This window comes from Nyctibius grandis, chromosome 7 (assembly GCF_013368605.1).
Source record: "Nyctibius grandis isolate bNycGra1 chromosome 7, bNycGra1.pri, whole genome shotgun sequence".
Lineage (NCBI taxonomy): Eukaryota > Metazoa > Chordata > Aves > Nyctibiiformes > Nyctibiidae > Nyctibius > Nyctibius grandis.
In genome coordinates this window covers 58,629,713-58,653,501 of record NC_090664.1, presented here as the reverse complement: position 1 = coordinate 58,653,501, position 23,789 = coordinate 58,629,713, and the positions used below count along the sequence as shown (strand labels likewise).

Here is a 23,789-nt window from a genome sequence, read left to right as displayed (position 1 = left end):
GCAACAGACTGTCTCCCTCCTGCTGACGCTGGTAACGCTCCACCTTCTGCTGCAGCACAGGGCACCTCTGTCAGGGGAGGAAGAAGCTTTCCCAGTATTAGTTTGCAAACTTTTTTGGGTCAGTCTCTTCTGTTTTGACTGCTGAAACATCTTGACGTTTCTCTAACGTTGTGATTTTGTCTTTGCAATTAGATTATGAAGACCCTAGAGCTCCTGCCTATACCCACCAAGAACATGCTGGAGGAGAGCAAAGTGCTTCCCGTTATTCAGCGTTGGGCTCAGACCAAGACCGCTGTCCCGCAGCTCAGCGAAGGGGATGGCTACTCAAGTGAGAACACCTCGCGGGCTCACACGCCGCTCAACACGCCGGATCTTTCCACCAAGCAGAGCGTGGAAGGTGACACGGACACCCCTAAGAAGCTGGTGTTTCGAAGGCTGAAAATTATAAGTGAAAACAGCATGGACAGTGCGATCTCGGATACAACCAGTGAGCTGGAAGGGAAGGAGGGCAAAGAGGACCTGGACCAGCTGGAGGGTGCCCCGATGGAGGTGGCAGAGGAGCAGCAACAGCAGGAGATCAAAGCTACTGTTGATGCCCCGGTGGAGAGCAGCAAACCCCAAGCTGCGGAGCTGGAGGCTGAGCCTGAAGCAGAGGTCAAAGAAAGCAACAGCGCGAAGCTGGAAGAGCCCATGACGATGGAAACGCCATCTCAAGATGAAGAGGAAGGCGTGTCCGACGTTGAGAGTGAGAGAAGCCAAGAACAAACAGACAAAATTGTGGATGTGAGCGATTTGGCTACCAGGCTGCTCGACAGCTGGAAGGAGCTCAAGGTAAGAGGCACCTACCTGCAGCTGCGCCAACCTCTGCTCTTGCTAAGGAAAAGGCGGAGTTGTTGCAGTTCGGTACAAACGGGGTCAAGCTGTTGTCCTGTTGGTAAATGTTTGATGACTAAGATTGCCTTTTCTGTGCAAAAGGGTTTCTCCAGGTGCTTTCTATATATCCTTTCATCACCAACTGCTCTGTACGCGACTTACAGTAGATCTCCAGGCGTTACAGAATTACAGGATCAATCAGGTTGGAAGATCCCTCTGGGATCATCGAGTCCAACCATTGCCCTGACACCACCATGGCAACTAGACCAGGGCACTAAGTGCCATGTCCAGGCTTTTCTTAAACCCCTCCAGAGATGGTGACTCCACCACCTCCCTGGGCAGCCCCTTCCAATGGCTAATGACCCTTGCTGAGAAGAAATGCTTCCTAATGGCCAACCTGACCCTCCCCTGGCCAAGCTTGAGGCTGTGTCCTCTTGTCCTAGCGCTGGTTGCCTGGGAGAAGAGGCCGACTCCCACTGCGCTACAACCTCCCTTCAGGTAGTTGTAGACTGCAATAAGGTCTATGTGCATCAGTACGTTGCATGCTGAAAGGAGCAGATAATTCAGTTTGGGCACCTCAAAGACACCTTAAGTCATCCAGTTGTTTTTTAGGCTGTTCAGGGGGAGGGCAGCTCTAAGGGACTGAGAAACCCTCTCAACTGACCAGAAAAAGAGGCTAGTGCCAGCACCTCAAGTATCCGTCAACGTTGAAACAAATTGACGGACCGTCTACTCCTAAATTCAGTTATCACAAGATTGTCAGTGTTTCTGATTCTGTTAACATCTGCTTTTCACCTGCAACGTATAGAGCCTCCAGAAACGGGGCTGTTGGCCTGTTGCGTTCTCTCCATAAAGACCGCTAGAGTATGCAGCTCCTCACGGGTTCACTCTTATCAAGGTCTTCCTCGAGCAGATAGCTTCTTTAAGAGAATGGCTTGGTGGCCACGGGCTGCCTTCTCTCCTCCAGAATCAGGCCCCTGTCCCCACGCAGCGTAGGTGGCCAACTTGGCCGCTCAGTCTTCAGCCAACAGCTTTTTTTGATGGGACATAGGACGATGTTCCAGTAACTCACCACTCAACGCTTCAGGCATTTCCTGGGGTTTCTTTAGGTCTTTGGAAACTCCTTGCCCATCTGTGGCTTCTGTAGGATAATATTCCTTATATTTGAGAGCAGGAGGGGTGGGAGCCTGTAAGTTGCTTTTACGCTTTAATTAAAGTGTAAAAGCATTTGCTGAAGATCCAGCAAAGGAATCAAAGGCGCTGCTGTACTTCTGGCACGGTATGGGCTTGGTGGAGAAGGTCATGGAGGGTCTTCTGCCCTTCTCTTAGTCAAGCGTCTGCCCAGTTTTAATTACTAGAAGTAGTCTTTAAGCAAATATAAGTTTTATGATGCATCCTATAGCTAAGGAGTTGATTTACCCATTGAATTTGATAATGAGTAATGATTTAGAAGAGACTAATAAATAAATATCGCAGTGCCACGCACGGATGGAGGAGACCACAGCAAGCTCCGAGTCCTTCTTGTACCATTCAGTGACCATAGCTATAAAACATTAACATTTATAAAACGTATCTAGAGATTTACATCAGTCTTAAGAGAAATCTTACCTTCACCTCTGAATTTTTCAGAAGAATCAGATACTTTTGAACATTTGCAGAGTTTGAGCTTTATCACTTGGGCCATAAATCTTAGTGTGAGAAGAAGTGAGACTTTATAACCAACTAAAATCTGTTTCTCTAGAGAAGTTAGCCTGTATTTCTTTTTTTTCCCCTTCCTCTCTTTACCACGTGGATCTGTGCTACGTCGTTTACTAGATTTTAATTTGCAGACTCTTAAAATTTGTCCTCACGATTGGGCCCAAAATTGGGCCTCACGATTTTCTTCGTTGAAGCGACACTGTCAGGTTGAATTTGTGGTTAAATTGAAGCAAAGTCCTTTTCCATCAGTTGCTGATACCTGGGATTGTTTAAACTGAAAGCTAAGCCAAGTCTTAGTCCTACGCTACTTTGGAGATAGACTTGGACTACCCAGATCCAGTCTTCTGGTTGCAACCAGACGTGTTCACTTCCAGGATCTGCAGTATTGAAACCTGAAACAGCCCAGAAAAAAACGTTCCAAGGAATTAATGAAAAGTGTGAAGTTTCACAAAATGGATCCAAAAGACTGATTTGAGACCAAATTTGATCTGACGGTGTCGTTTTAACACCAAGGGTTGTTTTCTCTTTGGAGCTTGGAGGAGCTCAACCTTGGGTATCTGGAGAGCTTCGCTGAAGCTTGTGGTCAGGCTGTGGAGTCATGCCCCGTCACCGTTGCTATTTAAGATGTGGATTCACATCCTTTCTGTGTACTTATTAATTAATTAACCTCGTGTGTTTGCAAGGATGCTGATAGCTTGGTGCAGCGTGCGTTTGTGGTCCTAGGGGTGGGGGTGCATCTCACAAGCCCCAGCTTTGTGGTTATCCCAGTAAATCAAACCCAAAAAAGCAGAATCACAGAATCACAGAATGTCAGGGGTTGGAAGGCACCTCGAAAGATCATCTAGTCCAACCCCCTGCTGGAGCAGGGTTACCTGGATCATGTCACACAGGAACGCATCCAGGCGGGTTTTGAATGTCTCCAGAGAAGGAGACTCCACACCCTCTCTGGGCAGCCTGTGCCAGTGTTCAGTCACCCTCACTGTAAAGAAGTTTTTCCTCATATTTATGTGGAACCTCCTGTGTTCCAGCTTGCACCCGTTGCCCCTTGTCCTGTCAAGGGATGTCACTGAGAAGAGCCTGGCTCCATCCTCATGACACTTGCCCTTTACATGTTTATAAACATTAATGAGGTCACCCCTCAGTCTCTTCTTCTCCAAGCTAAAGAGACCCAGCTCCCTCAGCCTCTCCTCATAAGGCAGATGTTCCACCCCCTTAATCATCTTCGTGGCTCTGCACTGGACTCTCTCTAGCAGTTCCCTGTCCTTCTTGAACTGAGGGGCCCAGAACTGGACACAATATTCCAGATGCGGCCTCACCAGGGCAGAGTAGAGGGGGAGGAGAACCTCTCTTGACCTACTAACCACCCCCCTTCTAATGCACCCCAGGAGGCCATTGGCCTTCTTGGCCACAAGGGCACATTGCTGGCTCATGGTCATCCTGCTGTCCACCAGGACCCCCAGGTCCCTTTCCCCTCCGCTGCTCTCCAACAGCTCTGTCCCCAGCTTGTACTGGTACATGGGGTTGTTCTTGCCCAGATGCAGGACTCTACACTTGCCCTTGTTATAGTTCGTTAAATTTCTCCCCGCCCAGCTCTCCAGCCTGTCCAGGTCTCTCTGAATGGCAGCACTGGTGTGTCAGCCACTCCTCCTAGTTTGGTGCCATCAGTGAACTTGCTGACAGTGCACTCTATTCCCTCATCCAAGTCATTAATGAATATATTGAATAGTGCTGGTCCCAGTACCGACCCTTGAGCGACTCCACTAGACACAGGCCTCCAACTGGACTCTGTCCCATTGACCACCACTCTCTGGGTGGTGGGTCATGGGTCTGTGAAAGCCCATTTTGCTCTGTAAAGCATTCGTGGAGAAACTGTGACCTGGGGGATTCATTCTGTCCTGGACTTTATGATGGCACTAAGAGTTAACTGCTTCTGTCCGACTCTCACCTGTTAAAATGCCACCAAAGGACAGCCTGGAGGTGGCCAATGTCTAAAAGAAAAGACTAAGCTGGTAGGGCCTTTTCCAGCAGTCCCAAGCTTTTAAAAGCTGGTTTTGAGTGGTGGAACATCTGCAATAACTGGCCTTGGATGGGGGGGTTGGGTGGGAGGGTCTGAAACCTCGTAACTTAAGCTATGTCCTCTCCAGTCTTGCTGAAAACCCTCTGGTAATTTCAACCCATTTCCATCTAGCTTCTCAGGGCAGCAAGGAGCTGACCATGGGTCTCCTTTTCTCAACTCCATTTTCAACTCCGTGCTCAAGAAGGGAGAGGACATAGCGTGCATACGGTGAAGAACCGGGACGATGGTTGGGAAGCTGGATGATGCATGAGCAATGTAATAGGTGAAAAGAGGACAGAGGTGGTTAACTCATTGATGCCGACGGTATTTTGGTGCGTCCATTGCCGGCAATGGACGTCGCTCCGGGAAAATCCCAACTCCTGGCATGAAAGGATTAAGTGAGCTATTTTTTATTATACCTCTACACACAGGGCTTGTAAGTCCTCAGCTTACACTCCAACTCCTTAACCCACGAGGAGTGTTGGCCACTGCTACATACCCATCACAACACACACTCACACTCCCCAGTGAGTAAGTTTTCAGCCTGGGCTTGTGCCCGCTGTTCCTGCTCTCTGAGGAAGCGGTGCACACCTTTCCCCATGCTGAAAACTCACTCTGGGTGGCAAAGGCTGGTTGGTGGACACCCAGCAAGGTGCAGGTGGTGGTTCATCATGGTTCTTCCAGGCATCTTAGCCCACTCCAACCAGAGGATTGCGCTCAGGTAAGGCTCCGTGGACTGATCCGTACAGCCAGACCCGTGATGGAGGCGACTTGCAGTGTGATGGTCAACAACCCTGGTGCTCTGCCCTCTTGGCATCACAAGAACAAGCGGTAGGGTGAGCAACGCCAAGCATTTTCTCAGTGTCCTTTTGATGGCTTACATTGGAGGGTCACGGAGATGCTCCGAGGGCTGGAGCCCCTCTGCTGTGGAAACAGGCTGAGAGAGTTGGGGCTGTTCAGCCTGGAGAAGAGAAGGCTCCAAGGAGACCTTCTAGCACCTTCCAGTGCCTGAAGGGGTTACAGAAAAGCAGGAGAGGGGCTTTTTTCAAGGGCATGGAGTGACAGGACGAGGGGGAACGGTTTTAAACTGCAAGAGGGGAGAATGAGATGAGATGTGAGGAAGAAATTGTTTGCTGTGAGGGTGGTGAGAGCCTGGCCCAGGTTGCCCAGAGCAGCTGTGGCTGCCCCCTCCCTGGCAGTGTTCAAGGCCAGGCTGGATGGGGCTTGGAGCAACCTGGTGTGGTGGGAGGTGTCCCTGCCTATGGCAGGGGGTTGGAACGAGATGACCTTTAAGGTCCCTTCCCACCCAAACCAGTCTGTGATTCTATGATTTCAGTAGCTAAGGCTGAGGGACAGGAGAGCACGTTTGGCTTCAAGCGTAGCATGTACTTTAATAGCGTTGGTATTTCAGGGTGGTCTGGCCGTTGGGGCTTCCTCGTTATTTATACCAAAGCAGGGCCTTGAGGTCCTGCAGCTCCACTACCCAAGCCATAGGCTTCTTGTGGTGACCCGTTACACATCTAGAATCTGTAGCCAACGTGCGTGCTCTGGCAAGTGACTAATGCCACGTGAACACGACCGACCTGGGCAGCGCTGGCTGCTGCAGAACGTCCCACCACTCTAGCATGGTTTGGGCGCTACTCTGCTGCAGGTGGGACTGAGCTTTTGGCATCTCGCTCCACCCCTGGGTGGGCAGAGGATGCCCTCACCTTCTGGGGAGAGGGCAGGTAGGAGATGTAGCTGTGAGGATCTTGCCCTTATGAGTTGGAGAAGAGTTTTTTCTAAGAAAAATCTTTGGAAAGAGCCAAGTGTCTTGAGTTTAAATCGTTTTAGTTGGACATGTCTAGCCTCACAAGTATTTAGCAGTGACTTGGAGTTCAAGGCTGAGGTGTTACCCCAACTTTGGCCAAGGTGGACTTTCTCTTTTGCAATCACAGAATCACAGAATCAATCAGGTTGGAAGAGCCCTCTGGGCTCATCGAGTCCAACCATTGCCCTGACACCACCATGGCAACTAGACCAGGGCACTAAGTGCCGTGTCCAGTCTTTTCTTAAACCCCTCCAGAGATGGTGACTCCACCACCTCCCTGGGCAGCCCCTTCCAATGGCTAATGACCCTTGCTGAGAAGAAATGCTTCCTAATGTCCAACCTGACCCTCCCCTGGCCAAGCTTGAGGCTGTGTCCTCTTGTCCTATCGCTGGTTGCCTGGGAGAAGAGGCCAACTCCCACTCTGCTACAACCTCCCTTCAGGTAGTTGTAGACTGCACTAAGGTCACCTCTGAGCCTCCTCTTCTCCAGGCTAAACAACCCCAATGTAACCACCCATTCTGTGACCTTATAGCCTGAACTAGGAGAGCAGAGCTTGGGTGACCCAGGCAAACGGAGCTTTCGTCTTCCCCCAAGATAGTCTTTCCAAATCACATCTTGATAGGACAGCCCTGTGAAGCTGCTCTTGCCTGTCCTGTTCCCAGACGAGCCGTCCTGGAGCGAGTGGCTCTCGCTCCGGCACGCACATCGCATGCTTTAATTAGGAGGTTTATAATTTGTTATAACTTAGAGCAAGAAATAGTTTGTGAAAACAATAGGCCCTGGTGAGTGGCCAGGCTGTTGTTTGTGGTGGGTTTTTTTGGCCTTTAAGCAGGGGTATTGTGCCATGAGTCCTTTCTCTTGCTCTGCTCTGCCCCTTGGCGTGGTCCTCAAGCTTCGTGCGTGTGCTGAGGGGTTGGGGGGCTGCAGTGGGAAGGTGTTGAGAGAGGAAAGGAGCAAGGGAGGAGGGCAAGGAAGAGGAGATCCAGCCATGGCTGGTGGAGCGTTGTGTAGCCAGCTTGGTAGGGGACAGATTAGGTTCTGTGGTGCTTCTTCAACAAAGCAACACCATAAGTTCAGAGTACTCGAAAGCAGAGTTAGGTGAGACGACACGGTCCGCAGGTCATCTTGGCTTTGAGCACATGAGCCCTGCCAAACTCCATGAGCTCCAGAAGGCTACAGGTGGCTTCCCAGCTCTACGTCCAGGTGTGGGATTCATCCCCTGGGCCCCAGGAGAAGTGTGGCCGGTCCCCGGTTGGGTGGCAGAGGTTCTGAAGCACGGCTGGGTTGGCAGAGGTTGGCGTAGAAGAGCCATCACCCCTTTACCGGCTGTGCTTGCGTTGGCACGAACACAAGACGAGCCTCTACTGTTGTGCTGTTGTTTCCTTGTGTCCGTCGTTGGTGTCCATTGGTCTTCTCCAGTTTAGTCCCATTAAATCTGAAATAACTGGCAGCTAAGGGGCAGATTTCTAGAGCGGGTTTTGTTAGGCGCAGTCTTCCTTAGTCACTGTGTCCTTTGAGTCCTGAGACCCCTCTCTTGCCTCTCTCCAGCCAAGGGTGGGTTTGTGCCTGCAGCTGGACAGCCTAAAGCCTGGTGTTCTTTTTTTTTGCTTTTCTTCTGTTTCTAACAGACTCGTATCACTTTTCTTTCTGTATTTATTGTTCTGTGCAACTCGTTAAAAATTGCTCTGGGAAGGTAGAGAGACATTTGGACTCTGTTAGCGGCGCTTGCATTGATGTAGCAGTTATGCAAGCTCAAAGCCAGCAGCTTCCGTTTCCAAAAATAAAAGAGGCTTTTCTTTGGAGTTCCCCCTGGCTTGTGTCTGCTTTGACCAGCATCTGGTTTTCATGGAGCAGTTTTGACATATTTTTCTGTTTGTTGCTGCTTCAAAGACTCTGCTGCCTCCATCTTCACCAGGCTGATGCTGGAGCCTCTGCAGCCCCGTGGGTAGATCTGTAGCTGCTCTCCAGCTTGTAGCTCGCTCCCTTCATAATTATCTTGGGTTTTGAGCTAGCAGGACCTTTGTTAGCGCAAATCTAGTTTTCACTTTGAATCCTGGGTGCAGTTTAGGGCCCCTCACGACAAGAAAGACCTTGAGGTGCTGGAGCGAGTCCAGAGAAGGGCAACGGGGCTGGGGAAGGGTCTGGAGCACAAGTGTGATGGGGAGCGGCTGAGGGACCTGGGGGGGTTTAGCCTGGAGAAAAGGAGGCTGAGGGGAGACCTTCTCGCTCCCTACAACTGCCTGAAAGGAGGGTGTAGCGAGGGGGGGTCGGTCTCTTCTCCCAGGTCACAAGCGATGGGACGAGAGGAAACGGCCTCAAGTTGTGCCAGGGGAGGGTTAGATTGGAGATGAGGGACAATTTCCTCATGGAAAGGGTTGTCAAGCCCTGGCACAGGCTGCCCAGGGCAGTGGTGGAGTCTCCATCTCTGGAGGGGTTTAAGCAAAGCCTGGACATGGCACTTAGTGCCATGGTCTAGTTGCCATGGTGGTGTCAGGGCAATGGTTGGACTCGATGATCCCAGAGGGCTCTTCCAACCTCATTGATTCTGTGATTCTGTGACAATAAGAGGTAGAGAAGGACAATTTTGCACCTGGAGGGCAGCTCGTTTAATTGCAAAGACTGGTTTTTTTTGGGTGGGATTGGCCAGTTTAGGTCCTGCCTAAGCTGCCTGTAGCACTTGACCCAAAAAGTCCCATAAACTCATCGAACACCAAATGCTGATCAGAGGTGATATAGAAAAAGCACCACAATTTGCCTAAAAGCAGAACTTTGCTTCAAAAGACCCTTTTTTGGGGGGGTTTCTTTTAAAATGATGATTGAATCACTAAATTATTAGTGTTATGATCCTTGGAGCCCCGGAGATATTGGGGTTGTTCTTGTGAGTAGCTGAAACTCTGACCCTGCGTGTGGTTTGCTTTGCAGGAGGTGTACCGCATCCCGAAGAAGAGTCAAGCAGAGAAGGAGAACAGTGGTATGTCCTCACCTTTTCCCACGTATCTATGAAACCACTTGATTTTCCCAGTTTGGGATGTCAAGAGATGTTCTGCCTTTGTAGCTCATGACGACCAGTGTTCCTGGTCATCCAAAACTGTTCCTGTACCTAAAAATTCTCTTTTTTTTTACCCATTTTCCCCGACAGCCGACCGTGGGAGAGAGACCGCTGGCCAGAAGGATCAGACTCCTACTCCCAAGAACCCCATCCTGAGCAGAGAGCGGGATCCCGAGAGGCAGAGCCAGAGTAAAGAGAAGAAGAGACGGAGAGACTCGTTGTCCCCTCCCTCCTCGGCGTACGAGCGAGGAACGAAGAGGCCGGAGGACAGGCAAGTTGTCTGGTAGCACCGGTGGTAGGGCTGAGGATCTGACTGTTGGGCTGGGAGTGTTGGATCCATGGTGGTCCTGGGTAAAAACTCTGGGAAAAATAGTCCTGGTGATCTTGGAAAACACCCAGAGATGGGGAAGGATATTTTCTCCTGGAGGAATCCCATGTGCATGGTGAGATGCATTCCCTGGCTGGAGCTGAGTGGCTCCTTGGCATGAGGTGGCCTCTCCTCTCGGATAACCATGGGACAGCAGTGTGCGCTTGTGGCCAAGAAGGCCAATGGTGTCCTGGGGTGCATTAAGAAGAGTGTGTCCAGCAGATCGAGGGAGGTCCTCCTCCCCCTCTACTCTACCCTGGTGAGACCTCACCTGGAGTATTGCGTTCAGTTCTGGGCTCCCCAGTTCAAGAGGGACAGAGATCTACTGGAGAGAGTCCAACAGAGGGCTACGAGGATGATGAAGGGACTGGAAGACCTGCCTTAGGAGGAAAGGTTGAGAGACCTGGGGCTTTTTAGTCTGGAGAAGACTGAGAGGGGATCTGATTAATGGGTATAAATAGATGAGGGCTGGGTGTCAAGAGGAAAGAGGCAACCTCTTGTCACTTGTGCCCTGCGACAGGACAAGGGGCAATGGATGCAAGCTGGAGCCCAGGAAGTTCAACCTCAACGTGAGGAAGAACTTCTTTGCTGTAAGGGTGACAGCACTGGAACAGGCTCCCCAGAGAGGTGGTGGAGTCTCCTTCTCTGGAGACTTTCAAGCCCCGTCTGGGTGCATTCCTGTGTGACCTGCCCTAGGCTGGTCCTGCTCTGGCAGGGGGGTTGGACTCGATGATATCCAGAGGTCCCTTCCAACCCCTGACATTCTAGGATTCTATGATAACCTACACCTTCGTCTTCAGATGACCCACACTGTTGTCTTCAGGCATGTTTTGGGACCTAGATGGGTGACAAGGGAAGCTATATCCAACCCTCGCGTAGAAATTAGGCCTACATCCCTCCTCGTGCAAAGAGGTCTTTGAGTCCTTCAAAACCCGTTCCCTTCTTCTGCTCCACCTGTCCCCAGTGCACTTGGGGATTATTCTAAACTTAAACTTAGAGTAAGCCCTTGCCTCTACACGAGCTAGCAGTACCCAAACCAGACAGAGTTTCTAACACAAAGCAACTTCCTTGACCAAGTGAACATCCCCCAAAACTCTTGAGCGCAAGAAAAGTGTTCCAGATAGATGTGACCCCACCAAGCTCATGCCGTGTCTCCTGCCTTCCCCTTGCAGTAGGACAAGAGGACACAGCCTCAAGCTTCGCCAGGGGAGGTTCAGGTTGGACATCAGGAAGCATTTCTTCTCAGCAAGGGTCATTAGCCATTGGAAGGGGCTGCCCAGGGTGGTGGTGGGGTCACCATCTCTGGAGGGGTTTAAGAAAAGCCTGGACATGGCACTTAGTGCCCTGGTCTAGTTGCCATGGTGGTGTCAGGGCAATGGTTGGACTCGATGATCCCAGAGGGCTCTTCCAACCTCATTGATTGATTGAAATACAAAGTCAGAGTGGGGAGAGCATCCCCAGGGAAGGATGTTGGCACCCTGGTCCTTCCGGCGAGCATCGCTCACCGACAAGGACACGGCCACAGGAGGTAAGAGCCAGAGCAGGCGGCTCCTCACCCGCGAAAGAGTTTGTTCTATGTAAAATAACACAAAAAAATACGCTATTTGTTCCCTCCTTCTTCACATCTCTCAACACACCACCGTTACTCAGCTCCACTTCCACCCCCAGACCTCGGCGATGTTTCCATCCTCCAAACGGCTAATTACAGTATTAATTACGTCTTAATTCTTTATCCAGATGTTTTAAACTTTCCCAGCAGAGCTCACAGGAGGACAGAAGTCTCCTTGTCTGGCTGACTCACCACCAATTGTTCCCTAATTATTAGGTGGCTTTAGATGCTATTTCAGAGGGACAACAGAAAACTGACTTCTTGAAAGGAAATTCCGTGGTATTCTTACTGACTTTCACATGATCTGAAGTCTCCCTGAAACACAAGACGGGGAATATTTTCCTTCTCTTAAGTAAGAAGCAGCTTTTGAGGGAGGAAAATGGGTATCTGGTAACAAGCAGCCACCGATTCATGTGCTGCTTTGGCCCAGCCCGGCCACCACCATCACCTCTGTCGCTCCTCCAGCCCCTGGGAAGGTTTGGCTGTACACGCTCGTGGGGTGCTGGGGAATAACCTCAGGAGACAGTGTGGGCTTGGGCGCTCTAAAAGCGATGGTCTGAGCTGATGACACCAAACTGGGAGGGGTGGCCGATCCCCCATCAGGCCGTGCTGCCATTCAGCGAGAGCTGGCCAGGCTGGAGAGCTGGGGGAGAGGAACCTCATGAAGTTCAACCAAGGCAAGTGTAGGGTCCTGCACCTGGGGAGGAATAACCCCACACACCAGTACAGGCTGGGGGCTGATCTACTGGAGAGCAGCTCTGCAGAGAAGGACCTGGGAGTTCTGGGGGACAACAAGTTCCCCATGAGCCAACAATGTGCCAGAGATGGTGACTCCACCACCTCCCTGGGCAGCCCCTTCCAGTGTCTAATGACCCTTGCTGTGAGACGCCGGCTGCCTCTCGTGTAAACTCTCCCGGCAGCGCCAGGAAAGGCTTTAATTATTGACATGGAACTTCTCCTCCCATCAATGAGGTTCGCATTAACAGATCCTTGCAGCTACGCTGGGAATGTGAGGAACATCTTCAGCGTATCTGCTGGTCGCAATGTGCTTTTGATATGGAAATGGAACGCACGAACACGAAGGGAATATGCAGAGAATCTACTAGCTGCTTTATAGAATCCATTATATTAGGGCTGCAAAGCATTTTTGCTTGTAATCCCTGTTTTACCACACTCATAACTTCTCAAAATATCCACCTTTGATCTGAAATTTTCCGTGGTTGAGGTCTGATCAAAGTCCTGCGGCTTTTTTTTTTAACTTAACTCCTTGGAAAAATCCCTCCAGCTGCTCTGCATCTCGGGATGAAAATTCTTATTTGTAAAGAAAAAAAGGAATTAAAAAAAATCCCTCCACGCTTTATGATTTTTTAAGCTGGATCTGTGGTCTAGTAAAACTCCAAACAGAAACGTGCTGTTTGTAATTCCCTTGTTCTTCGTCGTGTCTGCAGATGGGCAGTGTCTGCAGCTCCACCAGCGTGGGGGGGTCCTTGGAGAAGAAAGATGGGTCCTTTCCCCATTGCTGAGCTGCCCTGGTCTTTGGGGGTGAAGATGCTGTGGTGTGAGCTGCGCCTTCTGCTTGGAGACCCTCTTCCAAAACCTCTCTTGATTGGTCCTGCTTTGGGAAACCATGGCAGAGGGTCTCCAGTGCGGGGACCCAGCCTGTTTGGGGGGCACCCTGCTTATTCTGCCCTCTCCTCGGGTTCCTTGCTGGCCCTGGTGATGTTGTCTCCCCTCTCTGTGTACCTCGGTGCTGCCTGGCAGGTCCTCCACACTATTTCTGCTGCATCTTTGCATCTCCATTATCTCCAGCACTGAGCCAAAGTTCACTCCCAGGGAAGTGATGGAGTCACCACCCCTGGAGGGATTCAAAAGCCGTGTAGATGTGGTGCTGAGGGCCATGGGTTAGTGGTGGCCTTGGCAGTGCTGGGGTAACGGTTGGACTCGATGATCTTAAAGGTCATGTCCAACCAAAATGACTCTGTGATTCTAAAGTTGGTAAATCCAGTGGGACCTCTTAGCTCCTTGTTTGTGGATGAGCAGGACCAGTGGGTGTTTCTCCTCTCTCTGAGTTGCCACATTTGGTCACTTGATGAATGTTTTTAGGAGTTGATGCTGCTGTTGGGCATTTAGGCCCCCCCGGGTCTACGTGCCGTTGGAGGTGGTCCTTTTGCTGCTGGAGCCCTGGACCTGCAGGTTTCTGAGGTCTCACAAAGCCTTTTCTTTCTCTCCCAGGTATGACACACCAGCGTCCTCGAAGAAGAAAGTCCGCCTTAAGGATCGCAACAAGCTGTCCACAGAGGAGCGCAGGAAGCTCTTCGAGCAGGAGGTCGCCCAGCGGGAAGCCCAGAAACAGCAACAGCAACTGCAAAACCTGGGGATGACGTCCCCGCTGCCCTACGACTCCATGGGCTACGGCACGCCCCACCACAGCTTCATCGGCTACCCGCCTGGCTACCCCATGCAAGCCTACGTAGACCCCAGCAACCCCAACGCTGGCAAGGTGCTGCTGCCCACGCCCACCATGGATTCGATGTGCTCGCCGGCGGCGTACGAGCACCCGCAGACTTTGGTTGGGCACACGGTGGAACCAACCCTAACTACTTCTCAGCCGGTACCAGTAGTCCAACATGTAGCAACGACGATGGAGGTTACAACGCCGCAGTATGTAGCACAAAGCGACACAGTGGTCCATCAAGAAGCCAACGTGACCGTCCTCCCCGTGGCCACGCCGGGAGCGGTGCAGAGCCAGAGCTACGGGGTGTGGGATTCCAGCCAGCAGACTGTAGCTGTACAACAGCAGTACTCGCCAGCCCAGTCCCAACCAGCCATCTATTACCAAGGACAGACCTGTCAGACGGTTTATGGTGTGACATCCCCCTACTCGCAGACGACCCCACCGATTGTACAGGTAATTTCTATTTCAGACAAGACGTAGCATGAAACACTGGTAAAACGAAGGGTGCCAGCTCCACTTTGTTTGCTCACTCTTTGCTAGTGCTCTTAATGTTAGAGCATCCTGCTTTGCTCTACTACGGAGCTGCAGTAGCACTTCTCTGGGCCCCGCACTTCAAGAAAGATGTTGAGGTGTTGGAGCGAGTGCAGAGGAGGGCGACCAAGCTGGGGAAGGGTCTGGAGGGTCTGACCTGCGAGGAACGGCTGAGGGAGCTGGGGGTGTTTAGCCTGGAGAAGAGGAGGCTCAGAGGTGACCTTAGTGCAGTCTACAACTACCTGAAGGGAGGGTGTAGCGCAGTGGGAGTCGGCCTCTTCTCACAGGCAACCAGCGATAGGACAAGAGGACACAGCCTCAAGCTTTGCCAGGGGAGGTTCAGGTTGGCCATGAGGAAGCATTTCTTCTCAGCAAGGGTCATTAGCCATTGGAAGGGGCTGCCCAGGGAGGTGGTGGAGTCCCCATCTCTGGAGGGGTTTAAGCAAAGCCTGGCCATGGCCCTTAGTGCCCTGGTCTAGTTGCCATGGTGGTGTCAGGGCAATGGTTGGACTTGATGATCCCAGAGGGCTCTTCCAACCTCATTGATTCTGTGATTCTGTAGTAACTTCCCACCCAGGAGTATGAGAAAAGCACATTAAGGCGGGGTATTTTCTGTGTACAAACACCACACGTCATGGTCGTTGGGGGCAAGCAGCAAGCAGGAGTTTACAGCCTGGGAGGGATTTTTTTTTAACCTCTTGATACAAGTTACGTTATTGTTTTGTTGTTGATTCTGGTGTATGGGTATTTCTAGGTAAGAGCTTCCACTGTCGCTGACCAAGTAAGCAGTAAAACGTGGAGGTGTGAGCTCGCCTTCCGTTGACTTTTGGAAGCAGGGTCTGGAGCTGCCACCTCTTGTATGACTTAAACCAAACAAAAAACCCAACAGATCAACCTTCTTTATGTGTTTTCTCTGTATTATGCATCCCTTTCCATCAGGCTCGGCCTTGAGCTCTGAATGACCATGCTGAAGTGCTGTCTCCTTCTACCTTGGCTTCGTTGACAAGGGTTTTGGCTTTCAGCACCTTGCCGATGCCTAGTTCTTCCTAAAAGCAAGATGTAGCCAATTGTATGACTCCTGGGGTAGCAAATAGACCAATCGTCTCTGAAGATCGTTTGCTTGAACCCCACCTCAGTCCCTGGTTATTGCTCTTTGGTTTGGGTGTTACCTTCCACTAGTCCTTGAGGACTCTTATCCTCTTCTTGCCTCCTCCACTCTTTGATTCCCAGTAAGGGAAGCCGTACTGTGTCCTCCAGTGAAGGGTTTTTTGGTAAAGCGAGCTGACTTGTGGTTCCCTGTGCTCCCTTCCAGAGTTACGCCCAGCCAGGTCTCCAGTACATCCAAGGGCAGCAGATCTACACGGCTCATCCGCAGGGGGTCATAGTGCAGCCACCGACAGCCGTAACCACCATCGTCGCAGCTGGGCAGCCTCAACCCATTCAGCAGGTAAGGCTCGGGGGGTCAGAAGGGATGGGGAGTGTTTGTCTACATCTCCTTTGGGTTTGTGTGGTTCTCCATGGCTTCTGGACGATGTGAAGGTGGTGGTGGTACCAACCGGAGGAGCTTCCCGTGTGGCAGCATGCAGGCACCCTTCGGGATGCTGCTCTCCAGGCTGGATGTGGGCATCAGACGCATTTTGGGGGGTTTTGAGCCCAGATCCTGTTGAGTTCAGGCTTTCTGCCAGCACATCTGAGAAGGCTGGGTATGGGTGGGTACATGGGAGCTCCAGGAGCTGATTTGACCACTGAAGCTCCTCCATCAGCAACAACGGTTTTGGCATCCACCACGGAGGATTTAAGAGCATGGGTGGCAAATTGGCTGTATTATAAGCTCAGGGTGTGGTTGAGTGGGTGCTTGGGGCATCTGATGAAGAACTAGGGAAAGATATCGTCCTTGTCACTTCTCGGGCCAACACTAACGTCGTTTTGAAGCTTTACCTTCAACAAAGGGTGCTGGCCATCTTGTCTAGACTGTGCTTTTGCCAAGAAAGGTTGGACCAGATGATCCTTGAGGTCCCTTCCAACCTGGTATTCTGTGATTCTGTGAAAGTCTTTGTCATGGGGAAAGAGCTGTCAGGGCTGCTCTGATCACCCTCACAGCCGCTCACGTCTTCCTCTTCACCCCTCTTGTGCTATTTTCAGCCAGAGCTTGTGGTGACCAATAACCTCCTGGACTTGCCTCCACCATCCCCTCCAAAACCCAAAACGATCGTCCTCCCACCCAACTGGAAAACAGCCCGAGATCCAGAGGGGAAGATCTACTACTACCACGTGGTAACGAGGTGAGTGTGATAACGAGGTGAGCATGATAACGAGGTGAGCATGATGGCTGCTTCGGGGTTGGAGTTTGATAGCTTCAAGCGAAGGAATTGAGTGGAAGAGGAATGGATGTTCAGCCACGCGTTGAGTTGTAACCCGGTGTGATAACGTGGTGGTGAAGAGCTTCACTTCTGACATCTCATTGCAAAAGAAAATCCCATCAAAGCAACATCTTTCTCCCCAGCATCTCAGTCAAGTTGGTTTTAGTTCTTTTGACATCATCTTTGGTTCCCATCTCTCTGCTGAACACGCCGTGCCCCACACGGTGCTGAAACGGCAGCAGAATTAACAGGTAGAGAGAGACCTTGTCTGTGCCTCGTGCTCTGAAACGCCCATGTGGGCCAGGCAGATAACCCCAGTCTGGGGAGGCTTTCATGGATCAGCCATGATCTGTGGCATGTGACATCACAGGCTTGGTTTTCTCACCCTCATTTTTTCCACCTTCAAACCTTTGGTCTTGTTCTGGAGCAAGAAACAGAGTTTCCCAGTGTTTTCCCCACACCTTTGAGATGAGGAGACCCAACTGAGCCTCCTCCCTTGGCGAGGAACGCCTCCTCCGTGCATCTTCTGCAGCTACACGAGAATAGAATTAATCCTGAACTTCTTCAAGGAACACATGCTGGAAGATTTCTTTCAGTCCTCCTTTTAACTGTGTATTTTCCAACAAGGCGAGGCCAGTAGAGGAAAGGAAATCCATTCTACGTAGCAACCAAATGAACAGTGGTCCAAGGTCAGGGATATTCAGCATTATCTGGACAATTAGCAGCGTGATGAAGCATGTGGGGGCTCGTTGAGTTTCCCCCCAGCATGTCCTGAGAAGTAAAAAGCCCTGAAGTGGGACAGGGTTTCTGCTACAGGTCAGAAACCTTGAGAAACTCCTACCAGCAGCTTCTTTTGATGGAGGCTTTCAGGACTGCTTTGTATTGAGCTGAAGAGTGCACATCCTGGCTTCACACAGAGTCTGGAAATGGAAGATAGTTGCCAGGTTAAGGTCACCTCCAAACCTAACAAGGTCTGGAGATCTGTCAGAATCAGAATCAATCAATCAGGTTGGAAGAGCCCTCTGGGCTCATCGAGTCCAACCATTGCCCTGACACCACCATGTCAACTAGACCAGGGCACTAAGTGCCATGGCCAGGCTTTTCTTAAACCCCTCCAGAGATGGGGACTCCACCACCTCCCTGGGCAGCCCCTTCCAATGCCTAATGACCCTTGCTGAGAAGAAATGCTTCCTAATGTCCAACCTGACCCTCCCCTGGTGAAGCTTGAGGCTGTGTCCTCTTGTCCTATCGCTGGTTGCCTGGGAGAAGAGGCCGACTCCCACTGCACTACAACCTCCCTTCAGGTAGTTGTAGACTGCACTGAGGTCACCTCTGAGCCTCCTCCAGGCTAAACACCCCCAGCTCCCTCAGCCGTTCCTCGTAGGTCAGACCCTCCAGACCCTTCCCCAGCTTGGTCTCCCTCCTCTGCACTCGCTCCAACACCTCAGCATCTCTCTTGAAGTGCAGGGCCCAGAACTGGACACAGGTCCTTCTCATCCCTCTTGTTTAGTCTGTTTGTGAGTGAGTCTTCTCATCTGATGGAGAGTCCCATACTCACCCTGCTCCTGCTAAGACAGTGGTCTGCCTTGCTGGCCCCCATTTCTCCTGGTTGTGTTCCTCCCCTGGTTTGTGGTTTTCTTCCCCAGCACCATCCTGTGTTTGCCCTCCGATGCCGACAGCTGCCTGCTCCCCTCTTCCCACCTTGAGGAAATCCAGACCAGTTCTTCCCATCCTTCCCCAGTTTGAGCATGGTGGGGCTCTTCCCTGAGCGTTGGCCTGATGAGCCCAAGCAGGCTCCGATGGCTTCTTCCATCTCAGCTGAGATGTTTCAGCCAAAATGGTGTTTCCCATGGGCAGTGAGCCAAGGAGAGCTCTAGCCCTGCGTTCAGCCTCTTCTAGTGTATGGATGAGCTCCATGGCATCCACCCATCCTTCCTTTCAAGCTCCTGCTCATTCTTGTGGCTTTTCTCAAGACCTTTGGTCCTTTCCATGGTGAGATACCTGTGGCTGAACCCTTGGCTTGAGGTGCCAAGGGCTGACCCTTGTTCTGCAGGAAGGAGTACCTGCCCCAAGGTCTCCGCTCTGATGTTTCCCATCTTTCCGCACCAGAATCAACGACCTTATTTCATGCCTGTGATGAACTTCCCTTGATCCCACGTTGAGTGTCACCAGTGACAGAAAATCGTGCAAATTCCCTTTTTTAAGTTCTTCTTCCAACTTCGAAGCCTACTTAAACTCATAATTAATAGCAAGATAGGGCCATGTGTTACACCCATGTTAAGAGTTTCAATGACTGATGGAGACCAGATGTCCCAGCTGATGGGACAATCAATGAGCAGGTACCGGTTACTTCTAAGAGGATGACGGTGGTCTGTCTGTCTGTCTTCCTCCAGGCAAACCCAGTGGGACCCTCCTACCTGGGACAGCCCAGGGGATGACGCCAGCCTTGAACACGAAGCTGAAATGGACCTCGGGACCCCAACGTACGACGAAAACCCCATGAAGGTAAGGGCGGGGGTCAGCGAGGGAACCGCGGCGTTAACATCTCTGGAGAGACCGCGAGGATAATCCTGTCCCTGCGGAGCAGGAGCAGTGAACACCGGGGCTGTTGTTGAGGTCGGTACGGACTTGGGGGATGATGGAGGGACAGAAGTGACCCAAGCTCAGCCGTGGTGGTTATTCTGACCATAGGACCAGTGGGGTTTTGTGCTTTAAAATAGTGGTAGAGGATGAACAGAGTTAAGTTGATCTTTTCTTGCCCCTCTGAAATACCTGATGAGGTGTTGGAGCGAGTCCAGAGGAGGGCGACCAAGCTGGGGAAGGGTCTGGAGGGTCTGACTTACGAGGAACGGCTGAGGGAGCTGGGGGTGTTTAGCCTGGAGAAGAGGAGGCTCAGAGGTGACCTTAGTGCAGTCTACAACTACCTGAAGGGAGGTTGTAGCGCAGTGGGAGTCAGCCTCTTCTCCCAGGCAACTAGCGATAGGACAAGAGGACACAGCCTCAAGCTTCACCAGGGGAGGGTCAGGTTGGCCATTAGGAAGCATTTCTTCTCAGCAAGGGTCATTAGCCATTGGAAGGGGCTGCCCAGGGAGGTGGTGGAGTCACCATCTCTGGAGGGGTTTAAGAAAAGCCTGGCCATGGCCCTTAGTGCCCTGGTCTAGTTGCCATGGTGGTGTCAGGGCAATGGTTGGACTCGATGATCCCAGAGGGCTCTTCCAACCTCACTGATTCTGTGATTCTGTGATATCGCTGTGCAAAGCGAGACCTGAGAACCTGTTTATCGAACAGACCTTTGTTTTAGGCTTTAAGGCGAGGTTTTATTAAGCTGGAATAGCCAGAAAGTGCATCCCCATGGGGGGATTTGCTGCTGGAGCTCCATGAGCGAAAGTTGGATGGTGTAGACCAGCCTGGAGATATTGGGGCACACCCCTGTGATGGGAATGAGGTGCTGAGAAGAAGGTTGGCCTCTTCTGAGCGAGAAAATAGAGCTGTGCTGGTGCTTTGCAGCTTGGGGGGCTTTTTCCTCCTGACTTTGGAGGGTCTCGGTGGTGCCTGTGACTGCAAGGGGAGCAGCAAGGAAGGATGCTTCTGGAAACGCAGGCGTTTGCATGATGGATTCAAAACCTTTGGGATAAAAAAGGTGCTGAGGGACTCCTGAAGGGCTTCTCCTTGGGACAGATGAGTTTTCACTACTGACTTGAACCCCCAAACCCCTATTTTTAGGTGCAAACCCTCTCTGAAGCCATCACTACCTCGTTCCTAAATGAACCCCGGCCCCGCAGCGTTGGCTGACCTCCCAGTGACATGGTTCTTCCTCACTTCAGAGCTCTAAATCCTTCCCTTCTCGGCCAGGAGCGCCCGAAGGTTGGGCTTTTCCCGGCCGTGGAAATAACTCTGAATTCCCACGTGGTTGTAACTTACTCGCTGCCGCCTCCGTAATTCTTCCACCCTGAAATCGCAACCACATTCCTGGGATTATTTGACCCTCCTCCTCCTCCTCCTCCCCACCCCGCACCTTTTCCAACACGGATTAAACCCAGCGGCGTCGCGGCTCCGGCCACCCGACAGCTGCTCCTGCTATTCCTGGTGTCGGCACCTCCCGAGGAGCACGGAGAGGTCGGCGGCAGCGGAGCAGATCCCAGCAGCCTTGTCCCGGCGAGGAGCCGTCATGGACAGGCTCCAGCCTAGGAGATGAGGGCAGGGCTGTGGAATTTCTTCTCAGCAAGGGTCATTAGACGTTGGAAGGGGCTGCCCAGGGAGGTGCTGGAGTCCCCATCTCTGGAGGGGTTTAAGCAAAGCCTGGCCATGGCACTTAGTGCCCTGGTCTAGTTGCCATGGTGGTGTCAAGGCAATGGTCGGACTCGATGATCCCAGAGGGCTCTTCCAACCTCATTGACTCTGTGATTCCTCCCAATTTCCCGGCACATTTGGCTTCTTGCTCCTCTCCCACCATCACCCCATCCCAGCTTGGTTTTCCCCTAGCAGCGTCTTTCCCCCCTCTCCATCCCCACCTCTCTGGAGGCTTTTGGTATAACGCAGCGAGGTGATGACCATCAATATCATCGTTGGAGGCATCTTTTCCTGCGTTGAGTTCTTCCTGGTGGGCAGCACGGCTTTGGGTTACGGGAGTGCTTTGGGAGAGGCCACGGGGGCAGCGCCGTGGTCACTGACCCTTTCGGAGGGTCCTTTGATAGGAGGTTTGATATCAAAGCGCTTTGAGAAGGAGGTTTGAATGATAAAATGAAGATTAATTGTAGCATAAGGAGAAATTAACACCTTTGCACAAGGAGTAGCTTAGAAATAGAGTTTCTATTTCTCCTCCCCATCTTTCCCTACAAACTTTGGCCCTGATTTTTGCCCCCATCCCGCACACTCCGGCCAAGGGCAGCAGGGCGTTTGTGGCCCTTCCCTGCAAGCTCCTCCAAACCCATCCTCCGCTTGACTTAAGCTGATCAGCACTGATGGGTTAGAACATCCTTTGAGGGCTAAACTCAAGTCCCGGCCTTACCAAACTGACCCGTCCTAGAAAGTGTCACCTGCCTTGTGACATTCCCCTGCAGGCTCGGGGAATGGAGAGAAATGGGGTGTGCCAGCGAAGCCGGGGCTTGGTGATGGAGATGGGGGGGGTGATGGAGAAGGGCTTGGTGATGGGAGGTGGCAGGGCTTGGTGGCAGGAGGTGGCAGGGCTTGGTGGCAGGGCTTGGTGACGGGAGATGGCAGGGCTTGGTGACGGGAGGTGGCAGGGCTTGGTGATGGGAGATGGCAGGGCTTGGTGGCAGGGCTTGGTGACGGGAGGTGGCAGGGCTTGGTGGCAGGAGGTGGCAGGGCTTGGTGGCAGAAGGTGGCAGGGCTTGGTGATGGGAGATGGCAGGGCTTGGTGGTAGGGTTTGGTGATGGGAGGTGGCAGGGCTTGGTGGCAGGTCTTGGTGACAGGAGGTGGCAGGACTTGGTGATGGGAGATGGCAGAGCTTGGTGGCAGGGCTTGGTGACGGGAGGTGGCAGGGCTTGGTGGCAGGAGGTGGCAGGGCTTGGTGATGGGAGGTGGCAGGACTTTGTGATGGGAGATGGTAGAGCTTGGTGGCAGGGCTTGGTGGCAGGAGGTGGCAGGGCTTGGTGATGGAGATGGCAGGGCTTGGTGGCAGGGCTTGGTGATGGGAGGTGGCAGGGCTTGGTGACAGGGCTTGGTGACAGGAGGTGGCAGGGCTTGGTGGCAGGAGGTGGCAGGGCCTGGTGATGGGAGGTGGCAGTGCTGATGGGACTTTGTGGCTCCGGCCTCAACTGGGCGCCTCGTCGGGGTCGGGAGGAGCTGGGAGCACCTGGCGTCGTTAACTGGGAGCGCCTGGTGTTGTTAACTGGGAGCGCCTGGCGTCGTTAACTGGGAGCGCCTGGCCTCGTTAACTGGGAGCGCCTGGCGTCGTTAACGGGCTGAGGAAATGAGCACTGGCTCCCACAGCCCCCGGAGCGGGCCCAGGGCAGTGTCCCCCCCGTGCTGGGATCATACTGGGGAGTGTGCTGGGATCAGACTGGGGGAGTGTGCTGGGGCCAGACTGGGGAGCGTGCTGGGATCAGACTGGGGAGCGTGCTGGGATCAGACTGGGGGAGTGTGCTGGGGCCAGACTGGGGAGCGTGCTGGGATCAGACTGGGGGAGTGTGCTGGGATCAGACTGGGGAGTGTACTGGGATCAAACTGGGGGAGTGTACTGGGATCAGAGTGGGGGAGTGTGCTGGGATCAGACTGGGGAGTGTGCTGGGATTAGACTGGGGAGTGTGCTGGGATCAGACTGGGGGAGTGTACTGGGATCAGACTGGGGAGTGTACTGGGATCAAACTGGGGGAGTGTACTGGGATCAGAGTGGGGGAGTGTGCTGGGATCAGACTGGGGAGTGTGCTGGGATTAGACTGGGGAGTGTGCTGGGATTAGACTGGGGAGTGTGCTGGGATCATACTGGGGGAGTGTGCTGGGATCAGACTGGGGAGTGTACTGGGATCAGACTGGGGGAGTGTGCTGGGATTATACTGGGGAGTGTGCTGGGATCAGACTGGGGGAGCGTGCTGGGATCAGACTGGGGGAGTGTACTGGGATCAGAGTGGGGAGTGTGCTGGGATTATACTGGGGAGTGTGCTGGGATCAGACTGGGGAGCGTGCTGGGATCAGACTGGGGGAGTGTGCTGGGATTATGCTGGGGAGTGTGCTGGGATCAGACTGGGGGAGTGTGCTGGGATCAGACTGGGGAGTGTGCTGGGATTATACTGGGGAGTGTACTGGGATCAGACTGGGGAGCGTGCTGGGATCAGACTGGGGGAGTGTGCTGGGATTATACTGGGGAGTGTGCTGGGATCAGACTGGGGAGTGTGCTGGGATTATACTGGAGAGTGTGCTGGGATCAGACTGGGGAGCGTGCTGGGATCAGACTGGGGGAGTGTACTGGGATCAGACTGGGGAGTGTGCTGGGATTATACTGGGGAGTGTGCTGGGCTCAG

The 23,789-nt window shown here is 52.5% G+C and overlaps 1 protein-coding gene across 1 annotated transcript in view; it reads left to right on the top strand.

The window, feature by feature from the left end:
* The window catches only part of SETD2 (SET domain containing 2, histone lysine methyltransferase), a 46,943-nt gene that overhangs the window by 17,936 nt on the left and 5,218 nt on the right, over positions 1–23,789 (top strand). Inside the window, exons 10-16 of the mRNA XM_068404391.1 lie at positions 193–831; positions 9,360–9,408; positions 9,577–9,757; positions 13,695–14,370; positions 15,761–15,895; positions 16,591–16,730; positions 19,202–19,313. Coding sequence (XP_068260492.1) covers positions 193–831; positions 9,360–9,408; positions 9,577–9,757; positions 13,695–14,370; positions 15,761–15,895; positions 16,591–16,730; positions 19,202–19,313 — 1,932 coding nt within the window. The remainder of the gene's footprint in view (positions 1–192; positions 832–9,359; positions 9,409–9,576; positions 9,758–13,694; positions 14,371–15,760; positions 15,896–16,590; positions 16,731–19,201; positions 19,314–23,789) is intronic.